Below are 17,832 nucleotides of genomic sequence, written 5' to 3'. Positions count from 1 at the left end.
GTTTTATCTAAGAGCATTCACAACAGCCTAAGTGACTGGTTTCATTATAGGATTTCTAGGGTCAGACAGAGACTGTTGAATAATGGTGGGGGACTAACGAGTAACACAGGCAGCGTCATCCTTTATAAACCAGTCTGAAATATAAAGACCCCTTAAAAGCTTTTTCCAGCTTGATGACTACAGATGTGAAATTAAAGCAGTAAGTCATAGAATTGAACACGGAAAATTCCAGGCTCGGACAGCTTGACTGCGTATCTCAATAGAGGATGTCTAAAGCATAATGAACAACGAAGCTTGAGACGCAGCCACTGTTCTCAAGTGGCAATTGAGATTTTCTATAACCTCTTGGATCTTTTCTGGGGAAAGATCTATTGTGAATGTTCCATGGTGAGGAATGGGAAGTCCTGAAATGACTTTTCGTTTATGAGAGAGCAGAGTTCCTGGGGATGGAAAGAATACAAAGAGTAGGAGGATTGTGGGAAAGAAAGGGTCAGAAAGGAAAGAGGAAGTCCAGGATGTCACAAAGAGAACAAGTCACCACTCGAAGACAGACATCACAGGGATAGAGACCTCTGCACTGACCGTCATACACAGCAACTGCCCAAACACGGTTTCTTTCTCCAGGGTGAGCAGCACCTTCCAGGTCTGCCACACCATACAGGGGTCCCTGCTGGGAAAGGCAGATGCTCCCAAACCCTCCTCTTGGGCATGGGGGAAGGCTCTGCTCAAGTTGCTTACGGCTTGTTTGCCTATCAGTTCTGTGGTGGAACATTGGTAAGAAATAAATCTTTGATGTACAAGCTCCCAAGATCTGTATCTTTTCAACATGACAGTCTGACATTCTCAGGACTTTGACTAGTTTTGGGGTGTGTGCATTAACAGCTAAGCACTACAGAGACGCTTCTCTGGCCAAGGCTGAGGGCAGTCACTAATCTATGTGTATAAACATAAATGTTTAGAAGGCAGCTTGACAACATGTCCTCTTAGCAAGGCAACAACAGCATGCTCCCCTCTGGGGCCTTTGACCAGACTTAGAGTACAAGGCAAAAGAATTATTTCCTGTGTAGCAGACCTCAAATCCAATTCAAAAGTGGTTGGTTAGCCACCCCTCACTGTAACAGCCAGTATAACACTACTGCACCAGTGGAAACATCTTGCCTTAGCAGATCAGTTTACCAATGGGTAATATCATGAATAGCTCTTCTCCTCACACGGCCAGATAGTACCTTCCAGCACTATGATAGCTAGCCAACAGAGGAAGTTTTCAGGTCAGTTCCGGTTTGGTTTTTCTATATGACTACAACCAGTGTATTGTGTCTTCAGCAATAGGATCTTTCCATCTAGTTCCAGTGGGTAATCAAGCGCTATGGCAATAGGCTGGGGTACATCTAGGGTTTCCGGACCAATAACTTCTAGGCAGGTATCCCATACCTGGCATCTCTATGAATTTCCAAGGTAACGAGTAGATGGTCTCTTTAAACATAGCACCTCTTTCCCAAAGAATTGAAAATAAGGAACACCTAGATCTGCAAAAGAAGCAAGATAACTCTACTTGTAGCAAAACAATAGTATAGATTAAAGAAGACACACTATCAAGATTGATAACAGGCCACAGGAATGAGGCTATTCTAGGGCCCACACTACTGCCTGGGGTCTCTTTTTACGGGGTCTAAAAAGAGGGGGGCTGGTCCTACCAAGGGACATAGTTTGGGTGGTTCTCTGCTGTTACTGATAGATTAGGTCCATATTCCCTTTCTTACTGTGCATACCCCTTCCTATAATGCCCGATTCTAACCTATGCATGACCAGTTATGTACAGGCATAAGAAGGTAAAGGGAGGACTCTCCCAAAAATGCTACTAGAGGACAGACAGTTTGTTTTACTGTAAAGCTACAAACTGCTTAGACTCTGCGCTAGACCAGTCCTCCTAGTATTCATACCCAGACACGATGAGAACGCACTTGAATAGAAACTGCAAAGTCGATTGTTATCGGGTAAGAAAAACTGGCACAGCTGTTGAGAAATGGCAGGTGTGTACCTGATACAGGTGGGAGACCAAGGGGCTTCTGAGGTTGTTGGCTGCACTGTTTGAAGGGGAATGAGTGTCTATCGCACTTGTAAGTGACAAGTAGGCTAGCAAGTGCATTAGTACAAGAGAGGCCCCAGCATACTAAACTGTCTCCAATGCCTGCCTGCCTTGGCAGCACTCACTTACCAATCCCAAAGCTGGGTAGGCAAGCTTTCCTGAAAATTACAGGCCAGCCAGCCAATCAGTGAACTCCAGGTTCAGTGAGAGACTCTGTCTTGAAAAGTACAATGAAGTGTGTGATACAGAAAGACGTCAATGGAAAGAATGGGAGGCAGAAACTGGTCAAGCAGATTTAGGAACAGGAACCAAGATCTGTGTCCTTGGCCAGTAGTTGGAAATGTTCCTGGGTATGTCCTGGCTAGGAGTAAAAAAACAAGAATAGACAAGTCGCATGCCTTTCAATAGTAACTCTGAATATTAATGGTCTCAATTCTCCAGTAAAAATACATAGACTATCAGTCTGGATCAGAAAATAGGACCCACCTTTTTTCTGCCTCTAAGAAACAACCTCACTATCAACAGTAGACACCACCTTAAGATAAAAGGATGGAGAATGGTATTCCAAGTGAATGGAGCTAAGAAACAAGCTGGTGTAGCTATTCTAATATCTGATGAAATACACCTCAAACAAAACTAGTCAGGGGCAATAAGGAAGGAAAGTTTAGCTTCACTAGAGGAAAAAAAAGTCCACCAAGATATTACAATTATAAACAAATATGCACCAACCAGAGCACTGAATTTCATAAAAGAAACTGTGGTGGACTTCTTAAAACACACACACAATCAATACCAACACAGTGATAAGTGGGTACTTTGACACCTGGCTCTCACCAACAGCCAGGTCATCTAAAAACTCTAAATAGGGAGCCTCTAGAGTTGAATGACGTCAAATCAGGTGGACCTAACAGACACCTACAGAATGTTCCACCCAACACGGCAGAGCACATTCTTCTCAACAGCCCATGAACTTTCTCCAAAATCCACCACATACTGGGACACAAAGCAATTACACCCAATATAGGAAATTGAAGTAACACCCTGCATTTCATCTGACCACAATGAAATGAAACTGGGTACCAACCACCACAAAACTTGAGTTCAAAGCCGGCCTGGTCTACAGACCGAGTTCCAGGTTAGCCAGAGAAACCTACCAACACTACAAAATGACAGTTGGGCCAAGGAAGAAATCAAGAAGAAAATTTAAAAATTCCTAGAATTGAATATTCTAATTTAAATGTTAATTCAAAACCTACAGGATACAACAAGGACCAACATTAAAAAAAGGGGGGTTAAGTTAATAATTTAATAATACATCTGAATGCCTTGAAGAAACAAAACAAAGAATATCTAAACACAGTAGTCTGGAAGAGACCATCAAAATTAGGGATAAACTTAATGAAATTGAAACAAACCAACAAAAAACAATACGAAGAATTAATGAAACAGAGACCATTCTTTGGAAAGATTAACACTGCTGGAAAATCTTTAGCCAAATTAACCAAAAGAAAGAAACCAGGATCCAAATAATAAAGTTAGAGATAAAAAGGAGACATCACAACAAACACTGATGAGATTCAGATACTCTTAAAAGACATTTTAAAGCTCTGTATTCCACAAGACTAGAAAAATTTAAAAGAAATGGATGAATTTCTAGATGTATATGGTCTATTAACACTAAAATAAGATGAAATAAATTACTTAGACTCATAACATTCAATGAAAATGAAGCAGTAATTAAAAACATTCAAACTGAACCAAGCAAAGGCCAGAAGAATTCAGCGTAAAATTCAACCAGACCTTCAAAGAGAACAAAAAAAAAAAAAAAAAAAAAAAAAAAAAAAAACCAATACTATTGAAATTATTCTACAAAAGGCATGAACATTTCCAAATTCTTTTTACAAAGCCAGTATTACCCTGATCCCAAATCAGACAAAGACCCAACTAAGTAAGGCCAGTATCTCTGACGAACATGGACCCAAAAGTTCTCAGTAAAATATTTGCCAAGTGAACTCAAGAACATCAAAAAGATCATCTATCGGGGCTGGGGATTTAGCTCAGTGGTAGAGCGCTTACCTAGGAAGCGCAAGGCCCTGGGTTCGGTCCCCAGCTCCGAAAAAAAAAGAAAAAAAAAGAAAAAAAAAAAAAAAAGAAAAAGATCATCTATCATGATCTAGTCAGCTTTGATCCAGAGATGCAGGGATGGTTCAATAAAAATAAATCAATAAATTTATTTCATCACATAAATAGACTCAAGGACACAAACCACATGGTCATCTCATTAAATGAAAACAAAAATCCAACATCCTTTCATGATAAAAGTCCTAGAGAATCTAGGAACAGAGGGAAAATATCTTACCATAATAAAGGCAATATACAACGAGCCCCTTGTGAACATCTGCCGAACAGAAAAACTCAAAGCACTTCCACTAAAATCAGGAAGAGGACAAAGATGTCTACTACACCACCCATTCCCAATCCAGTTCACGGAGTGCTTGAAGTCAGCAAGAACAGCAAAACACGTGCAAAAGATAAAGGGGACTCCATGACCCAGAACATTCAGGCCAGCCAGTCAGTAGGCACCAGTGAATGTGAGGGGAAGAAACCATGTTCAACACGACAGCTAAGACGAGCTAGCTCCTGGCAAGGTTTTAAGTGGGGCAATGATAAAGACATGTATGATCATAATCGTGTTTTAAAGCCCGCCTTAGGAAACCTGCTGGAAGGTAATGCATAACAACAACCACTGTTCTCTGCGGTACTGATAACTATATTTATTAAGATAAAAGAATATTCCAGAAGAATTATGATTGCTTAAAATTAAGTTGGTCACTAAAAATTAGAGTAAAGATGCTGTTTTCTTAAGAGAAAAAAAGGGGGGCCTGGAGCTGAAAGGGTGGAGAGGTAGACAGAATCTGGGAGATGTGGAGGGAGAAACTGTGATCAGAATATATATCAGAAAATAAATTTATTTTCAATTTTTAAAAAATGTAGTTACAAGAAAATGCACTAACATCTTTAAGTTGCACCACACTACAGAGATCTGCCTGGCTATGAAGACCAAGGATAAGGTATTTTAATAGGACTTTGGTCTCAAGAAAGACCAGGGTTGGCTCACAGGATATAAGCCCCCAAATTAAACTGCATTTTAGATCTTTTGTTTTGTTTGTTTTGTTTTTTGAGTCTCTCTACACAGCACTTGCTGACCTGGAACTCACCATGTAACCAGGCCTGGCCAAACTCACAGAAATCCACCTGCCTCTGCGGGAGAGTGCTGGGATTGACAACATCATGACCATATCTTATTGTGTTTCATACTCTTAAAAACCCACAAAACCAAACACTGTAAAAGCAGAGAAAAGACCTGAGCAGCTCCTCTAGAGAGCTGAACTGCAAACTCTGGTTCCCAAACCATTAACGGGTCAGGAAATTAACCAAAAGGCATGTGTACAATCAGGATTTCAGAAGAACTAAGAGCAGAAAGTCAGTGTGCTTGTCATATGAGAAGGCCACTAGCTTACAGCATAGGAAACCCAGGAAATGCCAAGGTCAGAGCAGAGCTGGCTCCCATCTGACCCTCTGTTCCAGTTCTGTGAGAGAGGGATGAGATGGGGGCTGGAAAGAGGTGCCAAAAACTGATTTGTGGTCAAAAAGTTTTTCCAAAACACTACTCTGCCCACTCTGGTGCTGACTGTGTGCTAGCAAGCTACCCAGAAGTAAATGTTCACTATTGGAAACTTCAGGATAAATCTAAAGGCAGAAATGTGGTGACTCCTGTTCACCTGGGTATTAGGTACCAAAACAAAACAAATGCATGGGAAGACTGAGCCGGGAGAAACCGCTGCTGGCCCAGAGCTCCAAAGCTCTGCTTGCCAGTTGCTCCATGAAACGGGACAATTTCACACAAGCTGCCACTCACTTCCTCCCCACTGCATTCTTTCTCACGTGTGGTCTCAGGGGGAGGTAACTGCAGGGAATTTTTGTTCACCCAGGCACTCCAAGGGCACAAAGTGGTTCTGAGACACAAATTCCCTCCTTTTCCAAGATGAAGAGACTCAGTCTGAGTGTGAGGGGAAATGGACTTGGCTCTGGTCTCAGCACCCGCCCTGGTTCTTTTTCAAGAATTTTAAATTAAAAACAGAAAAGCCCACGGCAGAAAATGCTACAGAGGACAAGTAAGCAACCTCTTTGCTCTTTTGGCCTTACTGGCCATTTCTCAGAATCCTGGATTAATTTTTACTAATGATTAAATGAAGCATACGAACCAAGAGGCCTCCTGCCTCTGAATGGGGAAAAAAGTCACTGAAATGGCTTGCAGAAGTTGCACCAGGAAGTCAGGCTATGTGTCAGAGGATTTCTATGTGTAGCACTCTCCTCAGGAGACCGAGTCATACAAAATGTTGTCCCTTCAACAGACTGATACTCTAACAGTGTAGGTGTGCAGGACAGCCACTTAGGGGCCCTTACTTAGGGAAGCAAGTACATATACACTGTGTACCATTTAGTTTAGTGCTACAGTGCACATAAATACTTCTGTCTGAAATCATAATTTACTAACTTCTAATGCCATAACACGGCTTAATTTCCTCCAAACTCCAAACCCACAACCCATATGTAGCCAGGGTTGACTGACTCCCACCTCCATCTCCCTGGAGCAGGGGCGACAGGTGTGTGCTGCCACACCCAGTTTATTTGATTCTCCCAAAGATCCAGGGCTCCCACCAACTGAACTACATCCCCTCTTCTCCCAACTCTTGCTTAATGACATCAAGACAAAAAAATGTCCCTCTCTCTATGCCAAAAAGCAAAGCAAAAACAGTTATGGGAAGGAAGATACTGTGTAAATAAAAAAAAAGGATTGCTTTTCAAAGTTTTGATCTCCTTTGCTTGGATTCTCTCTCTCTCTCAAGTGTCTTCTGGATTTTTCTTTCTCTTGTTTAGGGTTATGTATCATAGTCTCAAAATCATTCATGTCAGGAGTCTCAGAAGTGCCAGCCTGGCACTTTTCAGTGTTGCAATTCCAGTGATTAAGATCTGTATAGTCCTACAGAAGAGCTGGTTCCACAATGTAAGAGAAATTCAGAGCTGTCAGCAGTCTTGTAGTGAGCTGAACATGCATGCTTTCCCACGAAGATCTAGGAGTCATCCTGCTCCTGACCTTGGGGCCATACAGGCAGCCCATCTGCAGACTCCTGGGCCTGGCTTGAATGCAGCGTAAAGACCTCACTTTCAACAATCCCATGAAGTACACTCCTTTGGGACTTGAAAGCAGGAGTATTAGTACCAAATGTTAGATCTCTAGTGCAGATGTGAAATGATAGATCTAGTGCAGAGGTGAAAGTTCACTAATTTTACACCATTAAAGAGTTCACATAGTCAAAAATTAGTTTGAACTTCAACCCATCTAAGAAGTTCTCAACTTTCACAACTTCAATTGTAGGATAAACTTTGATTTGCACTTCTTCCAAAAAATTGTATGCAAGTATCATAAAATAAATCTCAGCCCACGCCCGGACAGAAAACACCAAGCCACCATGGTTCCACGTGGAGAGGTTTAATGAGAGAAAGAGTAAAGGAGAGGAAAGGCCAGCCATGGGCACGTGGAGGGAAGGATGAGGAAGGGGGCAAGAGCAGCAAAGAACAAGAGTAAGAGGGGGTAAGAGGGGAGTAAGCTACAGTTGCCAGGTAGCTGTGGGGGTGGAGCTTAGAGAGAACACCAACAACTGTGGTCTAAGTATTAGTGAAGTTTCACATCACAATGAACGAATTAGTAGCAAATGGGCCAACACTATGAGGATTTATAAGATGAAATAAAAGTCTAACCTACCTTTTCAAAATAAAATTAAGTAATTAAGGTGTTGTAAATTAGATGCTCTGCCAACCTGCCTTTCAGTGACTCACCAGCATCAGATTATGTCATCACCAGCCACCACCAGGTGCAGTACTTAAAAGGCCCCAGCCACCACAGATCAATTGACAGCCCCCCTCCTTCCACACGCCTCCCTCCCCCCACTCTCTCCCGCCCTCCTTTCCTACACCTCCCTCCTTCCTCCCCCCTCTCTTCCTCTCTCTCATTCCCTATCTTGTTCATTCTCTCTCATTCATGTTCCCACTCCACCCCCAGACCCCCCCACCCTACCACACACACCCCTAACCCCCCTCACCCCTCCCAACACCCCCAATTCCCCCAAACCTCTTGCTCCAGCTCTGTTGCATAGTGTGATCTCTTGGTGGCACACCTTCTCAAGGGCCCATCAAAGATACACCCACCCCACCCCACCCCCGCCCTTCTCCTAGCATAAGGCCACTCAGAAACACAACAGTTGAGAGACTTAGAAGTGTAAAGCTTTAAAGAAATAAAACCCTTTTAGTCCCAGGTCATTGGCATCTCTATCCCAGGAAGACCCGGTTATCCCAGCCTCAGGCAAGCTGCTAAATTTCTCTAAGGCTCAGTTTTAAGTATCTGTTTAGGGAAACTCTGGCAATTACCTCTCAGAGTCAGGAGTTCACTTAAGGAACTGGCAAAGTCCTCAGTAAAAGCCACTGGGCATCAGATTTCCTTCTACAGAGATGTAAATCTGACCCTTATTATTCATGAGTTCTACCCTAAAGGAAGCTGCTGAAAGGCTGGATCTCAAAAGTCAAAGTTTGAGGGGGCTCCCCAAGGTTCCCGTTGTAGTACTTAATCTCTCTGTGCCAGTTGGTTTTGGTCAACTTGACACAAACTAAGGTCAACTGGGGAAAGGAAACCTCAATTGAGGAACTGTTTCCATCAGACTGGACTATAGACAAGTCTATGTAGCATTTTCCTAATTAATGATTGATGGGGAAGGGCCCACCCCATTGTGAGTAGTATCAACCTAAGGCAGGTGGTCCTTGCCTATGTAAGAAAACCAGCAGGACAAGCCCATAAGCTCTGCTTCAGCTACAGCCTGGAGCTTGTGTCCTGACTTCCCAGGATAATGGACTGTGATTGGACCAGTAAGCCAAATAAAACCTTTCCTCCCCAAGATACTTTTGGCATAGTGTTTTAGCAGGAATCAAACTAGGCCCCCCTCCCTCAGGTTCCCTCTCACAAGGTTTCCATCCCCACTCCTGTTTCCACAAGTCATTTTATTCAGAAAAAAAATTCCAAATGTTTGTACCCAGGTGTTTCTGTAATTTTTTTCTTCCCTTTTTGGCTTTAGTTACTCCTGGAGCCACTCGTCCTCCAAACTCCCCACAGTATGGCAACACTCTGAGCGGAGTTCTGACTAGCATAGGCTACTCCAGTCTTACCTTACTCGTAGTCACAGAGACTCTGTATGGTAAGATAGCTGTCCTGTGTTAGAGTTTGTGCATGACAATAAACGTAGGAAGATGTGCTGATTAGTGTGCCAACTTGACACAGGCGAGAATCTTCTGGAAAAGTGAACCTCAATGGATAAAATGCCTCCACCAGACTGGCCTGTGGGCAACTCTGTGATGGCATTTTCTTAATTAATGGTTGGTGTGAAAGGGCCCAGCCCACTGTGGGCATGACACCCGTGGGCAGGTCCTGAGCTGTATAAGAAGGCAGGTTGAGCAAGCCATTAAGCAGCACTCCTCCAAGGTCTTTGCTTTAATTGCTACCTCCAGGTCCCAGTCCTGACTTTGTGCTTCAAATCAACCCTATCATCCTCAGGTTGCTTTGGGTTATGGTCTTTACTACAGCCATAGAAACCTAACTAAGACCAAAGATAAGCATCTGACTGGGCTGGGTCATACCTGGACAGAGGCCCTTCCTGGCTCTCTTCATCTATGCTCTACTAAATAAAACACCCCTTGTAAATTACAAAACCTTGACCAACACAGAGCACACAGGTCTGTGATGATGCTCTTTTTTCAACCTACTTTTCTCCTCTTTCTAAGTATTTATTTTGATTTTTCAAGACAGGGCTTCTCTGTGTAGCCCTGACTGTCCTGAAACTCATTTTAGACCAGGCTGGCCTCAAACTCAAGAGATTTGCCTGCCTCTGGCTCCAAGTGCTGGGATTAAAGGCGTGTACTACTACTTATTAGCATTTATTTTTCTTCTGTGAGTGTATTAGTGTTTTGCCTGCATGCATGTATGTGCACAGATCCATTTCTTCACTGAAACGGGAGTTATAAGCAGTAATGAACCACTATGTGGGTGCTGAGAATCAAACCAGGGTCCTCTGCAAGAGCAGCCAGTGCTCTTAGCCACTGAGCCATCTCTGCAACCCAGATGAAGCTCTTACACAGGACCACTGAAACACCATCAGTCCAGAAAGGGCAGCCTGAGAAGCAGCAGGGAAACGAGGGACCCTAGATCCCACAACTGGTATAGCCTTTGTGACTAGAACCTACTTACAACCAGAGCCTCTGCAAGGCCAGTGAGTTCTGGGACTAGGTTCTGCATGGGGGCAGAAAGCTTCACCAGCGACTCGGTTTGATTATAGTTCTTAATTCCTTTATGTTTGCTCCTTTGACATCAAATAAAGATCCCAGTTGTCCCACCTGGGCCACAGTGACCACGAAAGCAAAGGTTTCTTTCACCTACTCTTTAGCTTGAAGATTTGAGAGCCGCCAGCCTACTGGTGAGAGAAGGCTGGGAATGAAATTGTACTTCAAGTGTAACAATCCTCTGAGGGGGAGAAGCAGGGACTGTGCAGCCCAGCCACTCTTCCTCACCATAAAGTTCTGGTTTCAATACTCTGTCTTAAACATAACGGTCTTATTACATAATATTCTTGGCCTGGGGGTGTGACTCAGTGGTAGAAATCTTGCCTAACATGCCCTGACTTCAGAGCTCCATCCCTAGCACCACGCGAGTATACAAAACAAAACCTACACTCTAAAATTTCTGCTACTCAACTTCGTGAGCACCTTGAAAAGACTTGGTCATCACCATCACTGTCATTACGTGTGCACATGTGCATGGCCACCTAGTCTAATATTTCCCCCACAAATGTTTATTTGTTTACGTAAGGTTTTCACAAGTCATCTCAATACTCACTTAACAAACATCAATTAATCCAGAATACTTAAGTTCTGGATTTTCAGAAATGGGTGGTCCTACATCAGACACGGATAAAACAAGTGGTGAGGGACTCCTGTGTGCCAGGTAGTATGTAGCTCACTCATCAGTAAGGTGCACAAAGCTCCCTAGGGAACTTGCGGAAGACAAAACAGACATAACATAGGTATATCACTGTTTAAAACAAAAAACATTAAGGTGCAGATAAAGGCTATAATGAGTGGGAATGGAGAAGGGCAACTAGGAGAACTGGCAAAGCAGCTAATGGTAAAAATTTTCTAAGTGTTGATGAAAATCAATATCCTATCTTCCTATCTTTAGCATCATCTCAAGCGACACTAAGATTGTCTTTGAAAAGCAAGAACGCAGATCGATTCTTTCTTCTAGGGAAAACCATAATGAAAACTGCCTTAAAACAGTTACATTCATGGTTGACTGACCCAAAGAAGCATAGACTTGTCAACCTGAGTAATAACATTTACAGAGACGAGGACCCAGAATTACTATAGAGGCCCGTTTCACGGTAACTCCACAGTAAGAGAAATTCTGTTATGTGCACTGCAAACCAGGAAAGTGAGAGATCCTTTGTGCTGCAATGAACTGAAACATACTCTTCACATGCACTTTAGCCCCTCTAGGCATTGAATATTACCTACGCTAAAGTTGTTCCCTTCAAGGAAACTACATAGAAATAGGAAACAGATGTTTCTAAAGTAATATTATGGAGCTGAGGTCCGGACAACCTTTCTCCTCCTCCGATTGGATTTAATGAACTTACAAATTGCTTACAAATCAGGAATCAATTTCACCTCTAGTACTGGAAAGGGACGTTTATCAATATATTCCTTCAATATATTTTATGGAAAATATTCCAAAAAGATAATTCTTTGACAAAAATTTAAAGCCCAGAAAAATCTATTGCAGTCTAAGCATGTTGTACCAAAGGAAAAAAATTAAATACTGTCACAAGACTTCTTTATGAATCTTAAAAGGCTCCCACGTCTGTCAACCAGTTTCTTCAGTTCTTCCCGGACTGACTGCCATTAACATATGTTGGCAATGTTTCCCCACAGATCTGCATAGGAAATGAAGCAGGCGCCATTTACATCAAGAATGATGCAGATGTAGATATGTAATACACGCATATAATAGACTCTTCCTTTATATTCAAAAACCTAAGAAACAAATCAAGTAAAAATGTTTGAATTTACATTATAGAAAGGTGCTGAAGTGATTATTTTCTTTAAAGTGAACACTTTTTGCTCTATCTTTGCAATTTTAAGAGTCACAGAATAACTCTACCTTGTCATGGTATCAACTTATAATATAAAAAAAAACCTAACTACCTGACAGAAGCTTAAAACCCAGACAACTACATACCTCTACCATGTTACAATTGTTTTTAAAATGCTTGTAGATATTAACCAAATAGTAATTTCAGATTAAATTACACTAGTTCATATATTCAAGCGGCATTCCTCTGGAAATCAAAAACGCAATGCAAGGGGGAATACTGAAGGCAGAACCAGAGCTACTTCTGCTAATTAAGCAATCAGAAAGGAAGTAGGCAAAAGGAAGAAACTCAAGCAGTTTTCTGCAAAAGTGATCCCTTGCAACTTCCAGACATTTCCCCTTGAGCTCCAAGACATAAACTTTTAGGAAAGGGGGGTACCACACGCAGAAGCCCAAAGTTACTCTCTTTACAACTTAACAAATCCATGAGTTCGGTGAAAGATGTCCTGCAGATACACAAATTCGCTGAACGGTATGGAAGAAAGAAAATACGTTCCCTTTCTCGTTTCGGGTAACCAAGAATTGGACCAACTAGCAGCGGCTCCAAATCATCCCGATGAATGGAGGGTCCTCCTAGATAAAACACCTGCAAAGCCGGGCGGCTCCTCCCTCTGGTCCTCCCATTCCCTAAACTGGACCAGGTCTGTGTATCTCCTGCACTGTTAACCCAAGGGCTACTTGGACTTCGCCAGAAGCCAGTTGCTGAGACCGAGTCCACCGCGCTTGGAAGCGAATCCGCAGATGCGGTCTACACTCCCACCAAGCAAGGGCCGGACCTCCCTGAGGCAGAGGGGCAAGCAGTCAGTACCTGTCCTCCGAGACGCTGATGACACCCTCTTCCTTAGGCACAATCACCGCCATATTGACCACCTCCTGCGACCCCTCGACCCGCTGCAGCAGGATCGGCTTGCGGGTCAGTGGCTGGGGCTGGATCTCCGCCGCCATCGGAGGGGGCGCGCCCGGGGAGCAGCCGAACGCGCCGGGGGACTTGGCTGAAGAGAATGCTCAGGCTTGCGCTCAGGATCGGGCTGAGATACGGAGCGGGCCTTCGTAAGCCGGCGACCATAGCCCTGCCGCCTGTCCGAGGAACGTGCACGCTCCGGCTCCTAGAACCAACACCACCGCCACACCGGCCGCAAGCCGGCGCCACCTAAGAGAGTAGGGGGCGGGGATCAGGGGGCGGGGCGGGGGCGGGGCCTGTCGCTGGGCAGCCAACCCACTTCCGGAGGATGGGCACTAGCAGCCAATGCGCGTGCGTCAACTCAGCAGCCACTTCCGCCCCGCCACCTGTAACTCGCCGAGGCGGGCAGCGCCGTCGGGACGCATGCGCCCCGCTGTCCTCTCACTTCCACACCCAAAGCTTGGTCCCCTCCCTCTTGAAAATCTGTGAACGCGCTTGCCCAGAGCCCCACCCTCTCCAGACTCTGAGAATGGGGCGGGGTAAAGCCTGCGTCAAACGGGACCGGAAAAGCGCCTGCAGGAAGGACAGACGCTAAACTAGTTGAGACCAGAGTGTGCATGCGCGCAGATGACTCACCTCTAAGTTTTAACAATAATACACCGGAGAGGGCGCTGTACTGTCGACCATAGTTAAGCGGCTCTCGTCTGCACCGCGTGGACTCTTGGGTGTTGTAGTTTTCTCAATCCTCAACGTCCTTGTTCTAGAAAGCAATAACGCACACTTCTCAACCCAGAGATTCTCATACAAGCTTCTTTGAGGGAGTTTAGAAATCATCGCATCAATCTTCTCTTTCTGTTATGACTAAAGGACTCACACTTAGGTCTAATCTTGTTTCCAATCCCTAGCAATTCAACATTTTTGCTTTTCCAGTGACAATGGACAGTTAATACAATCACAATATAGAATGACCTTAATAAGGAGGATAAATGTTGTCTGGGCTATGGGAAAATTGGAGCTCCTTCATACACTTCAGGTGGGGATGTAAAATGGCGCATTCTCTTTTAGGGGAAAATGTAGTTTTGCTTCAAGGGATAAGCACTGCTACTGTCAGGTCCAAAAGAAACTGGATTACTAGGTATCTGTAGTGTCCATTAGGAGAGCAAAGCAAGGCAAACCCTGAAAGCAAAATGCTAATTGAAAGGAACCAATCATAAATGATCGTTTATTTTATGATTCCACTTACATAAAATAATCAGATTAGTGGCTGCACAGAATTGGGAGAGAAAGGAATAAAGCAGTCTAGGCTGCTTTGGGTTCATGTATGTCATTTACCAGGCGTGTGCCTGGATCCCTGGAACTGGAGTTATGGACAGTTGTGAGCTCCCAGTGGGTGCTCTAAATCAAATGTAGTTCTGGAAGAGTGTCCAGTACTCTTGACTACTAAGTCATCTCTACAGTCCCAAGAGGACTATTTTTTATTTATTTTATAGTAAGTGTGTGTATGTGTGCCTGAGTGTCTGTATGTATGCCACATGTGCACAGGAGCCCATCAAGGTCAGAAGAGGTGGACCCCCTGAAACTGGATTTACAACCTATTGTGAGCCACAATATGTTATGTCTTCTAACAAGTGATCTTAGTTGCTAAGCCATCTCTTAATGCCTACTACCAAGGCTATTTTTAATAATTGGATTAAAATGACTTCTTTTAGATTAACTTCTCACTCTTGGATGGCCAATTATGAAATTGTGAGATAAGGAAAGGAAGGGACACAGCAAACTCCATGAACCCTTTTAGTAACAAACAGTGTGTATTTTTTTTTTCTGGCACATTCCACAAGCAAAACTGGTAATAAAAGACTGGGCGGGGATCTGGGGCCCTGGAGTCATCTGATGAAATACCCAGGAACTCAGCTGCATAAGGCATTCTGAGACCCATAGAGGTAGTGGGTCAGTCATGAATAAAGTTAAGTAATGGGGAGCTGTGCGTCAACCTTCAAGTAGGAATTTAGGAGCAAGGGCCAAACCTGTGGCAACTGAGGAAAGATACAAAGGGCTGTGGAGTTAGAGGAATTGGTGTTCCAAACCAAAAGAGTGAGATGGGACATAAGTGCTTCACAAGGTGTCCTGAAGCAAATGGCTGAAACTGCTTCTCCACCTGTCAGTTATAGATGGATAATCCCAGTTTCAATTTACAAAATGGTTATAAAAGAAGGAAGAGATGAAGAGTCTTCATTTAGAGGAATAATCCCTGTATCTCGCAAAGAACAGTTACAGAGGATGAGGGAAAGGTATAAGGAATTGGAAGAAGTTAAAGAGAAGAAAAAAGTGTGGAGGCGACCTGACACCTTTCTCTCAAGACAAAAGGAGAGAAATGGATTACTAGTCAGGGACATGGGTCAGCAGTCAGGGCAGACCATCCTGCTGTAAAAGCCTCAGCCTTTCAAACATCAAAAGGCTGAGGATAAGAAAATAAAGGACCCTGTGTCTTTCATTTTCTAAGGCAGTTCAGAATTCAGTTTGAGAGTTGAGTTTTCTTACCAATTCAATTATATGTTGCTTACTCGAAGGCATGCTTTCAAAATCTCTACAGTGTAAGAGCACCATGATAAATCATGCTTCTTCGAGGAATACCTTGTATTTTAATCAAGAACACTAGAAAACATGCATTCTAAGCCCTGGACTGTGGCAGTGGATCTCTGTGAGTTCAAGGCCATCCTGGTCTACAGAGTGATTTTGTAGTACAGCCAAGGCTTCACAGAGAGACCCTGTCCAAAAAAAAAAAAAAAAAAAAAAAAAGGAAGGAAGGGAGAGGGAGGGATAGAAAGATGCATTCTGCCTTCTCCCTGTCCCATTCCTTTGAACGGCTGAGCTCCCTCAGTAGGAAGGTTTGGTGGAGACTGGAGCATGTAGCTCCATGACAGAGTGCCAGCCTAGCATACTCAACCTGAACTCAACCCCCAGTACAGCAACAAACAAATAAATGGAAACTCTAAATCCAATGGGTCTGAAGCCAGCTTCACCAGAAGGCCTGGGAGTTTCTGAAAATGTAAATTCCTAGACCCTCTCCCTTAAATTCTGCATCCGATGTTTTAGGAGGATGGCTTGAGTACTGTAGAACATGTTTCCAAGTGTTTTTAATGTAGGGAGCACACCAAGTCAGTCCAGTTCGAAATACTCAATAAAGAGCTCACAGGAAGATTGAAGGCAGTGTCGAGCGGGGCGCTCCAGCAGGAAGAGTGGCTCTCATCGGTTTTCTCCCTCAGGAAGGACCATCTAGGCCGATGGACTTTCCACTGTTAATGCACGCTTGTGTTAGGCTAATATCTTTGCTTAGACTGTACTCAGTTGCCCTGGGAACTGCCATGGAGGCGTTTTCTGTTTTGTTTGTGTGTATTGCGGGGGCTGGAGGGTAGGACGGCCTGGGTGTTGGGGGGTGGGGGTGGGAGTGGGGTGGGGAAGTGGTAACTTATTGTTTGAGTTTGTTTGTTTTATTTTTATTTTATTTTACTTTTATTCATTCTGTGTGTGTGTGATATGTGTGTGGGCCACCCTGGAAGGCAGAGGAAGGTGTCAGATCCTTTAGAGCTGGAAGTACAGGAGGCTGGAGCCACGTGAGTGAGTCCTCCGAAAGAGTAGTACACAGTCTTCTCCAGTCCCACTCGGTTTCTGATTTTGAGACCATGTTTCATTATACAGGCCAAGCTGGCCTTGGGTCTCTACTTCTCGGGTGCTGGGATTGCATGCCTCAATGCCTGACTGAACACAATAAACACAAGGTTTTGTATTTTTGTTGTGTTGGGTTTTGCCAGGCTTTCTCTTAACCTTCTCCATTTCTGCTGCTCTAACCCAGACAATATACGTAAAGTAAAGCTCTATACATACCAAGGAATTAAGTAAGATCTACCTACCTATCATCCATCTATCCACCTAGCCAGACTATCTTTTTTTTTTAACTTACCCTTCTTAAAACTTTTTTTCACATTCATATTAGAGGGGAGAATCATGCTACTCGTGAGTGAGGAGGTCAAAGGACAGTTTGCCTAGGTTGGTTCTTTCTTTCCACCATGTGGGTGGCAGAGATCAAGTTCAGGTCATCGAGTTTGGAGCCGGTGCCTTTCCTGGCTGAACCATCATGGCAGCCCAACTCCTATCTTTTTAAAAATAGACGTTATTTTATACAAACACAGTCACAGCAAAATTGAGCTGAGAGCACACTAAGTTCTCATGCACTCCCTGCCCTGACAGGGTTTCAGCTATCTCACATCTCCCACCAGTGTGGAACATTTGTTATAGTCAGGGAGTTCACAGTCAGTCATCCAGAATCCAGAGTTTCCACTAGGGTTTACTCCTGGGATTGTACGTTCTATAGTTCAACCACCATACGATCACACAATATAGTTTTATTTCTCCCCAGATCCTCTGTGTTCCAACTGTCCATCCCTCTTTCTCCTCAGCTTCTATCAACCACTGGTCTTTTAGTGTCTCCACAGCATTGTTTTGTTTTGTTTTGTAGGTCTGGGGATTGCACACAGG

General features: G+C 43.7%; 1 protein-coding gene across 4 annotated transcripts in view; it reads right to left on the bottom strand.

Annotated features, from left to right (window-relative positions):
• Wdfy2 (WD repeat and FYVE domain containing 2) overlaps positions 1-13,587 on the bottom strand; it is a 124,924-nt gene extending 111,337 nt beyond the window's left edge. For 3 of the 4 annotated variants that reach the window (NM_001415102.1, XM_087585716.1, XM_087585715.1), the window contains 1 exon segment: positions 13,207-13,526. In NM_001415102.1, the coding sequence (NP_001402031.1) occupies positions 13,207-13,343 (137 nt within the window). In that variant the 5' untranslated portion in view covers positions 13,344-13,526. 4 annotated transcript variants of the gene reach the window in all.
• Between the last annotated feature and the right edge of the window lie 4,245 nt (positions 13,588-17,832).

The sequence above is a fragment of the Rattus norvegicus genome, chromosome 15 (assembly GCF_021556685.1).
Source record: "Rattus norvegicus strain SHRSP/BbbUtx chromosome 15, alternate assembly SHRSP_T2T, whole genome shotgun sequence".
NCBI lineage: Eukaryota > Metazoa > Chordata > Mammalia > Rodentia > Muridae > Rattus > Rattus norvegicus.
Note: the sequence above shows the minus strand (reverse complement) of the source record. Positions and strands in the feature narration are given on the sequence as shown.